The following is a 14487-nucleotide window of genomic DNA, read 5'->3' on the forward strand; positions in this document are numbered from 1 at the left end:
GCCATCTCCCTTCGTCGCCAGAAGGTCGACCCTCCTCCCAATCCCCGGTGTCACCCTGGTCGGGGTATTTCGGAAGGATCCGGTCAGCGTTCTGGGTGGGGTATGGGTCTCCATCTCCTTCTGTCCATCACCGATGTCAATGTGGTCTTTTGCCACCTCGTTCCAGGCCTGAGGTCTGGCTAGGCCTTTTTCCTCGTCGAAGTCCCTCCCCATGCAACCCTGGTTAGTGTTTAGCTGGGTTCGTGGTGCTCCGGGACCACAGTCACTTACACAGGCCTCTCGTGTCCAGTCACCCTGGTCGGGGCCTTATCTGGGTTGAGGTCGGACTGGGTCGTGTTCCGCATTGGAAGCCCTCCCTGTGCCACCCGGGTTTGGCCGGGTCTCAAAGTGTTTTCCGAGTATGGTGGTGTCAGCCTGTTGGTCTTGCTGGTCCGCTTTCCTCCTCGTTGTGTGGTCTGAGGGGCTCTGTCCTCAGGGCCACATCCCCTGGTCTGTTTTGGTGGCCCCCGATGGGGTGAAGACGGCGATTAGCTCCCTCGCCTTCCGTTGGTATCCTGGCGGCAAGTGCCTGTCCAAGAGGTGGTTGTTGAGCTCTGATGAGCACAGTCTTGGCAATATGAACAGAGATGAGGTAGTCATTAAAAAATCATGTTAAACACTCTTATACCATGTTATTGTTGAATACTTGTTTCTTCTTCTCTTAAAGGGCATTCCAGTGCATGTTGAATTTAAAACATTATTGGTAATGTTGAAGTCGATTTTCACTACAGCAAGCTTGGACTGATGGTTTGGTTAACTAAACTAGCAAGTCTGGTTGTTTCATTACCACAGCGACTACTGTAGCTCTCGAGTAAAGTTGTTGGCTACTTCAGTTGATGTTGAACAGGAAGGTCAGAAAAACACATTCCACGTTGTTCATTTTTTCTCTTACTTGACCAATCAGTTCAGATGGAGCAGATTGCTATTGAGAGCAGCTTGTTATTTCCTATACATATTTCCTGTACATTTTTACTCCTGAATTTATTTAGGCTTGCCATAACAAAGGGGTTGAGAACTTATTGAATCAAGACATTTCAGCTTTTCATTTTTTATTAATACATAAAAAATACATAATGAATAAATAAAAACAATTCCACTTTGACTTTCTGAAGTATGGTTTGTAGGCCAGTGGCAAAAAAATCTAAATTTAATCCATTTCAAATTCAGGCTGTAACACAACATTTTTAAAAAGTCAAGGGATGTGAATACTTTCTTAATTAATAAAGCATTGTACATCAGAGGGTCATATGAAGACACCACAGCACTGTGGATTACACACATTTTTGCACACGACCAACATCTTTCGGGGGAACTAAGGAACTAAGTATTTTCTTTTTTAATTATGTCACCGTAATCCCCCCAAAAAGAGTTTAAAAATATCACCTGTTGATATTCTGTCGTACAGGCAGTAACTACACTTTTGGTCAACATTTAGTTGAGAATGAAATTAGGCTTTTTAGTATCTGTTTTATCTTGTGACAAAGTATCCGGATTCAATTATGTTCTGTTTCAGGGAAAATGGCGTGTGAAATTTTCAGTAACTACAAAATCCAAGTAAAAACCAAGGCAAACAGCAGAAACTAAAGTTACTGTACTTTGGCTTTGTTCCACTATGAAACTGATAAAAATAGCTTTAAAGTTTATTTGCTGTCCAACAAAATATGTTGTAGGTAGACACGTGACAATACCCCGATTTATTATCTTATTATGAAGTCATTTTTTATGCATATCAACCATAACCACTGATTTGACCTATGACCCCAAAGTCAAATAAATGACCATACAAAGCTAAACAGAAAAACAACAATAAAGTTGGATTAACACATTTAGATTGTAGATACTGCACTTTGCCCATATAGTTGTTTCAGGTCATACAAAGGTATCTGCATTTAAGGGGTCATAGGTCAAATCAGTGGTCATGGTTGATATGCATAAACATTTTTAATATAAAGATGATACATCAGTGCATTATCACTTTACCTACCTACAACATATCTGGCTGGTTAGCAAACATATTTTAAAGCCATTTTTCTCAGTTTTACCATTGGCATAGTTACTGAGTTTTGCCTTTGTAGGGCAGTATTGTTACATGGGGTCTTTATGAAAAAAAGTACCTTTTTCCCACTATTTTATTGTTTTGAAGGGGTAATATATTGGGCTTGCTAAATGTACAGTAGACCTTATCCAGCTATCCAGTTAGCTAAACACTCATTCGAATAACTCCGTGGGAAGCAGGGTGCCGTTTTGGAAGTTTACTTGAATCACAGTGTTAAACTGCAACAAACACAAAAATACATGTTTTCAGTTACAGTAGTATAGAGCACAGAATGTCTTCCACAATAACTGCACTAAATGTACAAAATAAGGATTAAGAGTGCTCAATCTAGAGTCAAATATAAAATGAAGTTACTAGGATGCAACTGAATGCTTGATATTGTTCAGCTAGGTGTCCCTAGTGAGAAATAGCACTAAATCTAATGCAAAGTAGCTAACAGCTAACTCAATTAATATTTTACAGAAAAATGACAATTAAATGTGCTAAACATGTATCTTGTGTTAATAAACAAATGTACTTACAGACATTGCTTTTACAAAGCTTATAAAGAAGTGCGTTGAAAGATTATAACTACTCTGTCACACTTGCACATCTAAAACATCGCTTCCCTTCTGAAACTGCTTCCTTTCACATGACACAAACAGGTTAAAAGAAAATTCAACCTTGTAAAATATTTGAATGATGTGTTGACATGAGAGCTTCTGTCTTTACCTCCCTTGGCAGAACGGGAGCTTGTGGTCCTGCAAGGCCTGGAGGACCTGGACATACAGGAAGACCAGAATGCTGTGTTTGTAGTTGAGATCTCCCTGGAGGATGTGCCTGGAGAGTGGTTCAAAAATGGAGTGAGAATTACACCAACCAGCACCATCAAGATCCGCCAGGAAGGTCATCCTTACAGTTGTTATCATCTCTTATGACACGTAGTAATCATTTGGGGGTTTACACTTTATAATAACTTTCATATATAAGCCTTTATAAATTCTTAGAAATTCTTATATATATTATCAATCCATATGCATTTTAATGCTTATAAAAGTATTTATGTTTACAACTAATGATATACTCATTTATCAATAGTATGTGCTGTATTTATAGTTAGTAATGAAAGTTATTATAAAGTGTTACCTGCCTACCTTTGAAAACTTACATTATTCTGTCTTGGTCCAGTAAGACATCTGACTAGGATTTAAACATGATATAAAAGTCTGTGCATGTCGATCTGTAGATAGTGAAAATACTTTCTATGAGCAACTAATTTATTTATACATTATAGGTATTTATATATGTTTGAATAGTCGAGGATCAGCTATGAGTGTTTAAAACAAATATTATGATACATTTTACCACCTATTATAAGTGCTTATAATACATTTTATAATGCCTTATGGGGTGACACTTCGCACCTTAAAGCTAGAATCCTTAGTTGCTAAATGCATTTTTGGACTAAATTCATGATATATTCTTCAAGAATCAGTGGGTATACAGATATAACTTATAAATGCCTCATGAGCTTAGTTCAACTCATCGTACCTCATCAGAACCCAATATATGAGCTGGTTTTACTGGTTAAAACTATACATTTTATATCATGTATGGTCAGTCCCTTGCATCCATAGCGGTCTAAGAATTTGAGAGTTGTTACATTTGTCCAGCCCCATCCCTTAGCTTTTTAGCGAAACAGGGGCAGGGAAAAGCTTTGTTATTGTTTAAATTAAGGATTCTAGCTTTAAGTGCATGTCTAATGCTTTGTAAACATGTGGCTCTTAAAAACATGACTTTATTCTCAACACACTAATATAGCCGGGAAAAAAACAAAGCTTCTATGGTAACTAAATTTTGCATGTCTTTTTAGGGACCAAGCATTTTCTTCTAATGTGCAACGTGAGAGGAGAGGACTCCGGAGAGATCAAGTTTGTCGCCAAACACGTGGAATGCACAGCCTATCTGGAGGTGGAGGGTAATATGATTACTTCATCTTTGTATTCCCACTCCTTTCATACTTGTGTGGTTTTATTGAATGGATAGGCCAGTGAAGAGACAGGAAAGGTAGGAGCAGTGCGAGTCGGAGGGGCAGTGGTTCAGATTTAAACCCCGGTCAACTCTGGTAGCACTAACCATTCTAGACCACCTCTTCTTTCCTGTACATATCTAATGTAGTCAAATCTCCTGATGTAGTGTAGGCAGGAAAATACTGGCCCACGTTTAAATATCAGGTAAACTCATCCCTGTAGCTCAGTTAGTAGCGCATGGTGCTTGCAATACCAGGATAGTGGGTTTGATTCCCGTGGACATCTATACGTAAAATGTATGCACTCACAACTAAGTTGCTTTGGATAAAAGTGTCTGCTAAATGGCATATTATATATATGTATTATAAGCTGGATGGTTCGAGCCCTGATTGCTGATTGGCTGACAGCCGTGGTATATCAGACCGTATTACGCGGGTATGACAAAACATTTATTTTTACTGTTCTAATTAGGTTGGTAACCAGTTTATAATAGCAGTAAGGCACCTCTGGGCTTTGTGGTTTATGGCCAATATACCATGGCTAAGGCCTGTATCTAGGCACTCTGCGTTGCGTTGTACATAAGAACAGCCCTTAGCCGTGGTATATTGACCATATACCACAACCTCTCGGGCCTTATTGCTTAATTGTACCAGTCAAAGTTTGGCACACCTACTCATTCAAGGTTTAAAATATATGTATATATTCTACATTATAGAATAATAGTAAAGAGGTAACAAAATGTGGAAAAAGGGAAGGGGTCTGAATACTTTATATATATATATATATATATATATATATATTATTGTAGTAACAAAATAATATTTTTGGGGAAAATGGCATATGGGGGCGGATATAGAAAATCTATGTCAATATCAGATGCTTTGTTCCCAATTGGATAGACCTACTGTACCAGTCAAAAGTTTGGACACACCTACTCATTCAAGTTTAAAAAATATATATTTACTATTTTCTACATTGTAGAATAACAGTGAAGACATCAAAACTATGAAATAACACATATGGAATCATGCAGTAACCAAAGAAGTGTTAAACAAATTAAAATATATTTAAATTTGAGATTCTTCAAAGTAGCCTCCCTTTGCCTTAATAATGACAGCTTTACACACTCTTGGCATTTTCTCACGAGGTAGTCACAAGGAATGCATTTCAATTAATAGGTGTAGCTTGTTAAAAGTTAATTTGTGGAATTTCTTTCCTTCTTGATGCGTTTGAGCCAATCAGTTGTCTTGTGACAAGGTAGGGGTGGTATACAGAAGATATCCCTATTTGGTAAAAGACCAAGTCCATATTATGACAAGAAGGGCTCCAATAAACATAAGAGAAATGACAGTCCATCATTACTATAAGACATGAAGGTCAGTCAATCTGGAAAATTTCAAGACCTTTAGAAGTTTCTTCAAGTGCAGTCGCAAAAACCATCAAGCGTGATGATGCCACCCATGAGGACCGCAACAGGACAGGAAGACCCAGAGTTACCTCTGCTGCAGAGGATAAGTTCATTAGAGTTAGCAGCCTCAGAAATTGCACCTAAATAAATGCTTCACAGAGTTCAAGTACCAGACACATCTCAACATCAACTGTTCAGAGGAGACTGCGTAAATCAGGCCTTCATGGTCGAATTGCTGCAAAGAAACCACTACTGAAAGACATCAATAAGAAGAGGACTTGCTTGGGCCAAGAAACACGAGCAATGGAAATTAGACTGGTGGAAATCTGTCCATTGGTCTGAGACTTTTGGTTCCAACCGCTGTGTCTTTGTGAGACGCAGAGTAGGTGAACAGATGATCTCCGCATGTGTGGTTCCCACCGTGAAGCATGGAGGAGGTGTGATGGTGTGTGGGGGCTTTGCTTGGTGACACTGTCTGTGATTTATTTATCAAGGCACACTTAACCAGCATGGCTACAGCATTCTGCAGCGATACACCATCCCACCTGGTTTGCGCTTAGTGGGACTATCATTTGTTTTCAACAGGACGATGACCCGACACACCTCCAGGCTGTGTAAGGCCTATTTGACCAAGAAGGAGAGCGATGGAGTGCTGCATCCGATGACCTGGCCTCCAATCACCCAACCTCAACCCAATTGAGATTGTTTGGGATGAGTTGGACCACAGTGACGGAAAAGCAGCCAACAAGTGCTCAGCATATGCAGGAACTCCTTCAAGACTGTTGGAAAAGCATTCCAGGTGAAGCTGGTTGAGAGAATGCCAAGAGTGTGCAAAGCTGTCATCAAGGCAAAGGGGGGCTACTTCGAAGAATCTCAAATAGAAAATATATTTTGAATTTTTTGTTAATACATGTGTTTTTTACAATTATTCCGCAATGTTGAAAATAGTAAAAATAAAGAAAATCCCTTGAATGAGTAGGTGTGTCCAAACTTTTGACTGGTACTGTAGGTAAATATAGAATTATTGATATTGGTGCCTGCCACTTGTCCAAATCAATTATTGTCAGGTCTCAGAACACACCTTGCGACACATTCGGAAATTAAGCAAATTTGTATTTTATCCTTGCAGAGCTTCCATTGAACATAACGAACCCTCTCCAGGACAAGGTAGCTCTTGAGAGGAGTCGTGCAATTATGGACTGCTCAGTATCCAACCCTCGGTGCAGTATCCGCTGGTACAAAGGCAGCAATGTCATCCTGCCCTCAGAGCGCTTTGAGATCTGCAGTGAGGGCTGCTATCGCAAGCTGGTCATTCAACAGGTGGCACTGGACGATGAGGGAACCTACAGTGTGCAGGTTGGAGAGCACACATGCTCTGCGAAACTGACTGTAGAAGGTAAGATAATCTATTAAAGTGTCACTCCACAATCAAAGTTTTTCAGATGTTTGACATGAACATTTGCCTTTGGTCATAATGAGGCCACGTCCCACTCCATTTATTGTGTTGATACAGCCACAGTATTTGTCTCAAATTCAAATGAATAGAAATTGTATTCAGTAATACAGCAAGATCAGTAATATAAGTTAAGTTTTGCCTCCCCCTAATTGTTAGGATTTGGGGAGAGTAGGCTGATCTTAGATCTGTCTAAGGGCAACTTCTACCAGGAGCGTAGAACGATCGGTATCCTGAATATCAGCTCCATCTACTGGGAACATGGCAGTAAGACATTCCTATTCATTACACACTGCAGCTCACTCAGTTCAGTATTTGATAGGATTATAGGTCAACTCTAGTTCTGTGCAATTATAATGCAGTTACTAAAGTACTATGTAACAACATTGTATCAACATGTTGTTCCTAGTGTACTTTGTGTTACTCAGGTATGAAAGTAAAGTGCTATAAATTCAATTCAAGCATTGTTCCATGCCCCTTATCTGCAATTAACTTGTGTACTTTTAAGTGTTCCCTCAATGTATTTATCTTTCTCTGGCCAACACAGCCCAGTCTCTCCTGATGGTGAGGGAACTGAAGAGCGTGGAGGTGGTTGCCCCGGATGAGGCCTGCTTCGAGTGTGAGGTCTCGGTCCCCGTCCTCAAAGCCCCCGTGTGGAGCCTGAAGGGGGAGGCCCTGCAGCAGGGGCCCAAAGTCAGCCTAGAGAAGATGGGCATGGTCCACCGCCTCACCCTCCGACAGACCTCTGTTGACATGAACGGCTTGGTGGAGTTCACATCGGGAAAAGCCAAGAGCAGCGCCGAGCTCCACGTCAAGAGTAGGCAAACCCTTTAACTTTTACATGTGATTTGGCATAACAGCGGCACATGGCGAGAGAAGTGTGACATACTGTAAGCTATGTTTGGTGTTTATGTGCAGTTCTCCATTGGCATTGACATCTAGGTCAGACAAGACGGAATGTATTTCCCGGGAAGACGTCTAAGGCTATATTTACAGGCTGACAGTAATAAAATACTTGTAATTTTATAACATGGTCTAAAATTGAATAAGTATTATGTTCCTTCATCACATTAAATGTGGTAAGTTTGCCGTAAGTGTAACCGATTGTACATACAGACCCCCTTTTTACCTAAAATATAAATATTTTAAGTCAAGCTAATTTCTCCTACTGTATCACTTGAGCCATTATGCGAGATTTAAGATTACAGGCTACTTATAGCGTCCTTTACTGTAGTATTTATGCAGTTGCAACATTTATACTATATTTTGGATTATTGTTTTTCAGGAGACCGAAGCTCGGCTCTTATATTAGGATTTGGCTCATGGTGGCTACTTGAGGATTACTGGATGTCCCCAATTCAATTGAACCTGCATTGTAGTATTTATGCAGCTGCATTAAAATTGACAGTTTGTCCCTATTCAATCAAAACCATTGTGTTATTATTGTATTTCAGGATAAAATAAAACAAAAACAATTGTCATGCCAAAGAGATAAGGTGCTTTCAAAACAATGCACAACTCTAGATTTCTCTCATAGTTGTATTATAATTATATTTATTCTGCTATTTTGAGTTAAGATATCACCCCAAACAGACCCAATTTAGATTTAAAAAATTGGATAGCATTTATACTTTCTGAACTTAAACAATATTTATACTGAACAAAATATAAATGTTTTATGAGCTGAAGTAAAAGATCCCAGAAATGTTACATAGGCACAAAATACTTATTTCTCTAAAATGCACAAATTTGTTTACATTCCTGTTAGATAACAATTTGTTTTTGCCAAGGTAATTCATCCACATGACAGGTGTGGAATATCAAGAAATGAATTAAACATCATGATCGTTACACAGGGGGGATAACTCTTGAACCGTTTAAGCTAAAGACAAACTTTCACGTGTTCAGGCTATCTTAACTTCAAATCCCTTAAAAAACTTGTATCAACTATAACTATAGACATTTGTGTGAATTAGCATAACAAATGCACATTCTTGTCTTATTGGGAAACCTGTTTACCATTTCGCTTGAATAGAACATACTGTACATATAGGATTGACAGTTCTTGTGTATTTGTGTATTTTTTTCTACTCTTCAACAGGTGATCCTTGACAGACGCAGTATCGTCGTGATGCAGTGTCAACATCAGAATGAGATGGATCGATATTTTATTCACCAATTTATTTGTGTTCATATTTGTCATGTGAAATTGGAATGTATGGAATAGAATTGTAAGATATATTCCTGTCTTTAAAAAGGGGGTGAATATTGTGTCAAAATTAACAATAAGTTATTGAAATATTTTGTATAATTATTTCCCAATGCAGATACCCCTATTCACTTGAAACAATGTCCTCTAAAGAGGCTCTTGGTAAATATCAACCAACATAAGTACATAGTTGACTAAATTGTCTCTCTGAATACGAGCAAGTAATTCATCCATAAAATGACATGTAATATAAACATTTTATGTAATATAAAAATGTGTTCTAAAGTAAATCGTAAAATACAGTTGGAGAATGCAATTGATTACAGGCATGGGACCGAATCCTAACTTGAGATCCATGTTTGAGTGGCATTTGCTTGCAAATCTCACATAGATATGAATGCATGCTTTATGCAAAAGTCTGAGTTGTGCACTGGCATCCTATGTCAGAATTTGGGCCATAATGGTTACTTATAGCAAGTATTGAGAAACTGTAAGTTGTTTAGAAGTGACGAATCCTAACAAGCTACCAACTTTTTCACATAAATCTCCCTTTGACATCAATGCATTTATCTAGAACTTTGAGATACACATTTTTCTCAAGTTAGGATTCAGTCCTAAGTTTAAAAAGGTTCTTAAAAGGTTCCATTAGTTCTATTTACTTTAAGTGTCAATTTAGTCAGTCAGTCAAGCTGTTTGAGGAACAGCGCCATTCTCACTCTCAAATTTCTTTATCATCATTACTTATAATTGCATAATTTCATTTGTATTTTTCATCACGTGTCCACTGTATAGACATCGTTTTTTACATTTTGAAGTTGTTTTGTGGAGGCAGAAATTCAAGCTACTATGAAGAATGGGTTCTGTCAAGTAGTATTGGGCTTGTAATATAAATACATTGGGCCAAAATTGGTTAATTTAGAAAGGTAGTTAATATTGATCATTTTATTAGATTATATTCAAGTTTAAATGCAGCGTTACCTGAGTAATATATATTGTATTGAATAATTAATGAATATGGTTTTGATATGAAGTGAAGTCAGTTCCATATTATTTTTTCTTTTCAATTTAATTTGTTTCCAACACCCCCCGCATTGTATTGAATTGCTCCATTAGTGTATGCAGGAATAATTGTAATGGGATATTACCTCTTTCAATAAATCATGCTTTATTATGGTAAAGTACAAATCGTTTTCTACTTCTTTCTATTCTTAAAATTGACGAGCAGCTCTAACTCATTCAAACACTTGATTTAGCTCAAGTTTCTTTACTCGGATGTCAACACTTGTTGCATGCAGTGAAACAAAACAGCAAATTATTATAGTAATTGAAAGATTTTTTGTATCGAAAGATGTCTATCTTGTCAAATGAATGCTGCATTTTACTTTTAAGGTAACGCAGACTCGCATGCACAGACAAGTAGTCACGTGTAAGCAAGCACGGCAGGAAGTGTCATAAAGTAAATTAGGATCTTTACAAGGCATGTAATACAAGGAGCTATGAAAAGGCTCCCCACTCAACTGACTGTACAGGTTGAATGACTACTACATTAGACTTGCAATATGATATCACATATCAAAAAGGTCAAGTACAAGTACTTGTTAAAAACCAAATGTCACACATACATCTCCAGCATATGGATTACAAACCATTTCCCCACCTGGACAGCGTACTATAATTATTCCAAGTTAGCACATATTATTTTGCCCATATCAGTTAATCCACAATATAAAACATGACATCTTTAACATAAGTAAAACAAAGTATCAAAACAACTGGCTAAATACTGAAAGCTGTCCAAATCTTCTCACCACATCCACATTGGCACTTGTAGTTCTAACCATCAGATATTAGGGCTGAAATACCCATCAGTCTATGGTCATTCTGTCCAACTACAAGGCATGTGGTCATTGGACTACTCTCCACTCTAAGGTCACACAGGTATGCCATTGCCTATCCGTATACAGGGATGTGTATTCTGGGATGTGGAATTATGAATGTTGCAGATAGAAATACAATGAATAGAGCTGATAATATACAGCACATTCGGAAAGTATTCAGACCCCTTGACCTTTTTCACATTTTGTTATGTTACAGCCTTCTAAAAATCGATTTAAATAGTTTTTTTAGCCTCATCAATCTACACACAAATACCCCATTATGACAAAGCAAAAGCAGGTTTTTAGAAATATTGACACATTTATAAAAAATTTAAAACTGAAATATCAAATTCACATTAGTATTCAGACTCTTTACTCAGTACTTGGTTGAAGCATCTTTGGCAGCAATTACAGCCTTGAGTCTTCTTGGGTATGACGCTACAAACTTGGTACACCTGTATTTGGGGAGTTTCTCCCATTCTTCTCTGTAGATCCTCTCAAGTTATTCAGGGTTGATGGGGAGCACAGCTATTTTCAGGTCAGTCCAGAGATGTTCGATCGGGTTCAAGTGCGGGCTCTGGCTGGGTCACTCAAGGACATTCAGAGACTTGTCCTGAAGCCACACCTTCATTGTCTTGGCTTTGTGCCTAGGGTCTTTGTCCTGTTGGAAGGTGAACCTTCGCCCCAGTCTGAGGTCTTGTGCGCTCTGGAGCAGGTTTTCATCAAGGATCTCTGTATTTTGCTCCGTTCATCTTTCCCTCGATCCTGACTAGTCTCCCAGTCCGCTGAAAAACATCCCCACAGCATGATGCTGACACCACCATGCTTTACCGTAGGGGTGGTGCCAGGTTTCCTCCTTCCCCAGATCTGTCTTGGAGCTCTACGGACAATTCCTTCGACCTCATGGCTTGGTTTTTGCTTTAACATGCACCGTCAACTGTGGGTCCTTATATAGACGACAGGTGTGTGCCTTTCCAAATCATGTTAAATCAATTCAATTTACCACAGCTGTACTCCAATCAAGTTGTAGAAACATCTCAAGGGTGATTAATGGAAATAGGAAATAGCTTAATTTGTCTCATAGCAGAGGGTCTGAAAACTTATGTATAAGGTGTCTGTTTTTTATTCTTAATACATTTGCAAAAATTACGAATAAAACAGTTTTCACTTTGTCATTGTGGGGTATTGTGTGTAGATTGATGAGGAAAAACAATTATTTTCACTAGTTGCAACAATCACAAAGTAAAAATAGGCTATATCGTACAAATCTATGAAAACTAACAATAGCTTTTTTGGTCATTTAAAGTTAGGGTTAGGCTTTTGGTTAGCAATTTGGTTGGGGTTTGGTTTAGGGTTAGGATTAAAAACATTATACATTTTAGAAATAGGTGGGTTAATGACTTTGTGGCTGTGGTAACTAGTGAAGACCAAGGCAATTCGAGCCTCACTTGATAATGTACAGTACTCATTTAAAGTAACTGCCCAGTGTTTCCAGATTTCTATGAAATATGACCTATAATTACTTACAATATAAGTGAAATAGTATTCCTTCCAAAAATGTTTTCATTCAGTATGTTAAAAAGCAGCTTTTCTGTGTTGGAATGGTATGGGCGTACCCAACCAACAGAATGGTGTGGGCGTATATCGTCATTCAAAATATTAATGCAAGTAGACCGCTGACTGGCCAGCTCATCCTCCTCAAGACCGCTGATTGCTCTGCTCACCCTCCTCGGGGAGATTATATTTTGTTCTATGAGGAAATCGCAAGCATTATTTAAACGGTCTGTTTGAGACATACATTTGAGGTGGCTCTTTCTTTTCTCCAATTTATGCTTTGGCCACAAATACGAGTATAAGACAAGCCAACAGCATTAATTTGGATATGAGTTAACAGAATATTAACTTTTAAAAGTGAAATTCTCTGGGCAGTTACTTGAAGTGAATGATTGGCAAATCATGAATAAGGCATTCTCTGTGTGTAATACATTTCAAACGGGCATAAACACTTCACTGATATAATGGCTAAATATGTCATCATAATGTGTCACATCATATGTCACATCTGATGTGATTCCAGTTTTTATTCAACTTGATTAATGATGAAAAGAGCATAACTAGATATAATGAATTGCTGTTACAGTTAATATCAAATGCTGACTATTTCACTAAGGTGAACATTATTGCTGTATCTTTTTCAAATCTGATCTTAAATCAGCTGACATGGAATAAAAATACAAACACAGACATACACGTGCATGTGACAGCTTTTCCAATGTTCAAAATACGATGATTTGCTGTGTTGCTACATAGTGCATCCTTGTTGATAATCGTACATCCTTGACACAATCACAAGTGTGCATGTTGTAGTGAATAATTTACTAAAATAGTATTGAAGGTTGAAAACACTCGATATACAGTAACGTTCGGGTAAGGAAAAATGGTTATAATAATGGTTATAAATAATATAATTGCGGTACATTAGGACATTTTTGGAAACAGTCTTTGAACGATTGGGTTGAGTTATCTTGATCTCAAGATAAACACCCTCAGTATTTCACATCGTATTCACCAATTGCTTTGCAAAATTACTTTATTGCCTGCTTAAATGATCACCGTCCCACAAAAAAGGGCTTTGTTCAACCTTCTCTTCAGGAGGAAAAGTTGTAACAATGAGGGGATTACTGCATCAAAATTGAAAAAATGACTTATAACACTCTTTTCGATGTTTGTCATGAAGTAGTTCCTCCCAGTTCTGTCTCTGTGCCAAACTGAGTGGCCTCCATGAGGTTGTGTGTGAATGGAATTTGCTGGGTGACAACGACCGAGAGACACTAGCTGGTCCTTCTAGTGGGAAGAAACTTGAAGCTTGTTAACCACCAGCCTCCTCCATGGCCCCCGTGGTGAAAAGTTGTAGCCGGTGTTTGATTACACACTAGCTTGCAGTCCTCTGCTGCTTGAGCGTATCGTAGACATCGTCCACTTTGCTTAGTCTCTCGAAGAACGGGATGAGATCTAGTAGCTCTGTGTCAGCCATGTCATCAAACCAGGATGCTACAGGGACCTGTGTGTGTGAAGAGGTGAAGTCATAAACAAAGTCAGGTTTAGACAAAATCTATGTGAACCAGTGATTTAGTTATATCGAATACCCTTTATTTACATTTAGTAATGGTATATGCGGATATGAAACTAAATCATAAAATGAACAGTTGACCTATTCATAAGAATGTAAAAATCCACATTATTATGAATAGGTCATATATTGAAAATACATTTTTATTGACGTTAGATAATCCACGAAAGCACTACATCCCCACCAGAAAGTATGGGTCGAGAGGGTGCATGCTGTTCCGTACATTTACACCCATCTCCCATTTCTCCATTGGAGCAAATTCTTTACCTATATAAGCACCAAAATGACATAACTATGGAAGCCACA

At 38.2% G+C, this 14487-nt stretch overlaps 2 protein-coding genes across 6 annotated transcripts in view; one reads left to right on the forward strand and one right to left on the reverse strand.

Annotated features, from left to right (window-relative positions):
* Positions 1-9781, forward strand: part of LOC112225088 (obscurin-like protein 1) — a 71460-nt gene extending 61679 nt beyond the window's left edge. For 4 of the 5 annotated variants that reach the window (XM_024388713.2, XM_024388716.2, XM_024388715.2 and 1 more), the window contains 5 exons: positions 2819-2980; positions 3948-4052; positions 6642-6908; positions 7513-7782; positions 9067-9781. In XM_024388713.2, coding sequence (XP_024244481.1) covers positions 2819-2980; positions 3948-4052; positions 6642-6908; positions 7513-7782; positions 9067-9077 — 815 coding nt within the window. In that variant the 3' untranslated portion in view covers positions 9078-9781. Of the gene's footprint in view, positions 1-2818; positions 2981-3947; positions 4053-6641; positions 6909-7512; positions 7783-9066 lie in introns of those variants that run through there. The other variant, XR_006080028.1, reaches the window with a different exon arrangement.
* A 2240-nt stretch (positions 9782-12021) lies between these two features.
* LOC112225089 overlaps positions 12022-14487 on the reverse strand; it is a 36203-nt gene continuing 33737 nt past the window's right edge. The window contains exon 6 of the mRNA XM_024388719.2: positions 12022-14112. Within this exon, the coding sequence (XP_024244487.1) occupies positions 13984-14112 (129 nt within the window). The 3' untranslated portion in view covers positions 12022-13983. The remainder of the gene's footprint in view (positions 14113-14487) is intronic.

The sequence above is a fragment of the Oncorhynchus tshawytscha genome, linkage group LG26 (genome assembly GCF_018296145.1).
Source record: "Oncorhynchus tshawytscha isolate Ot180627B linkage group LG26, Otsh_v2.0, whole genome shotgun sequence".
Classification (NCBI taxonomy): Eukaryota; Metazoa; Chordata; class Actinopteri; order Salmoniformes; family Salmonidae; genus Oncorhynchus; species Oncorhynchus tshawytscha.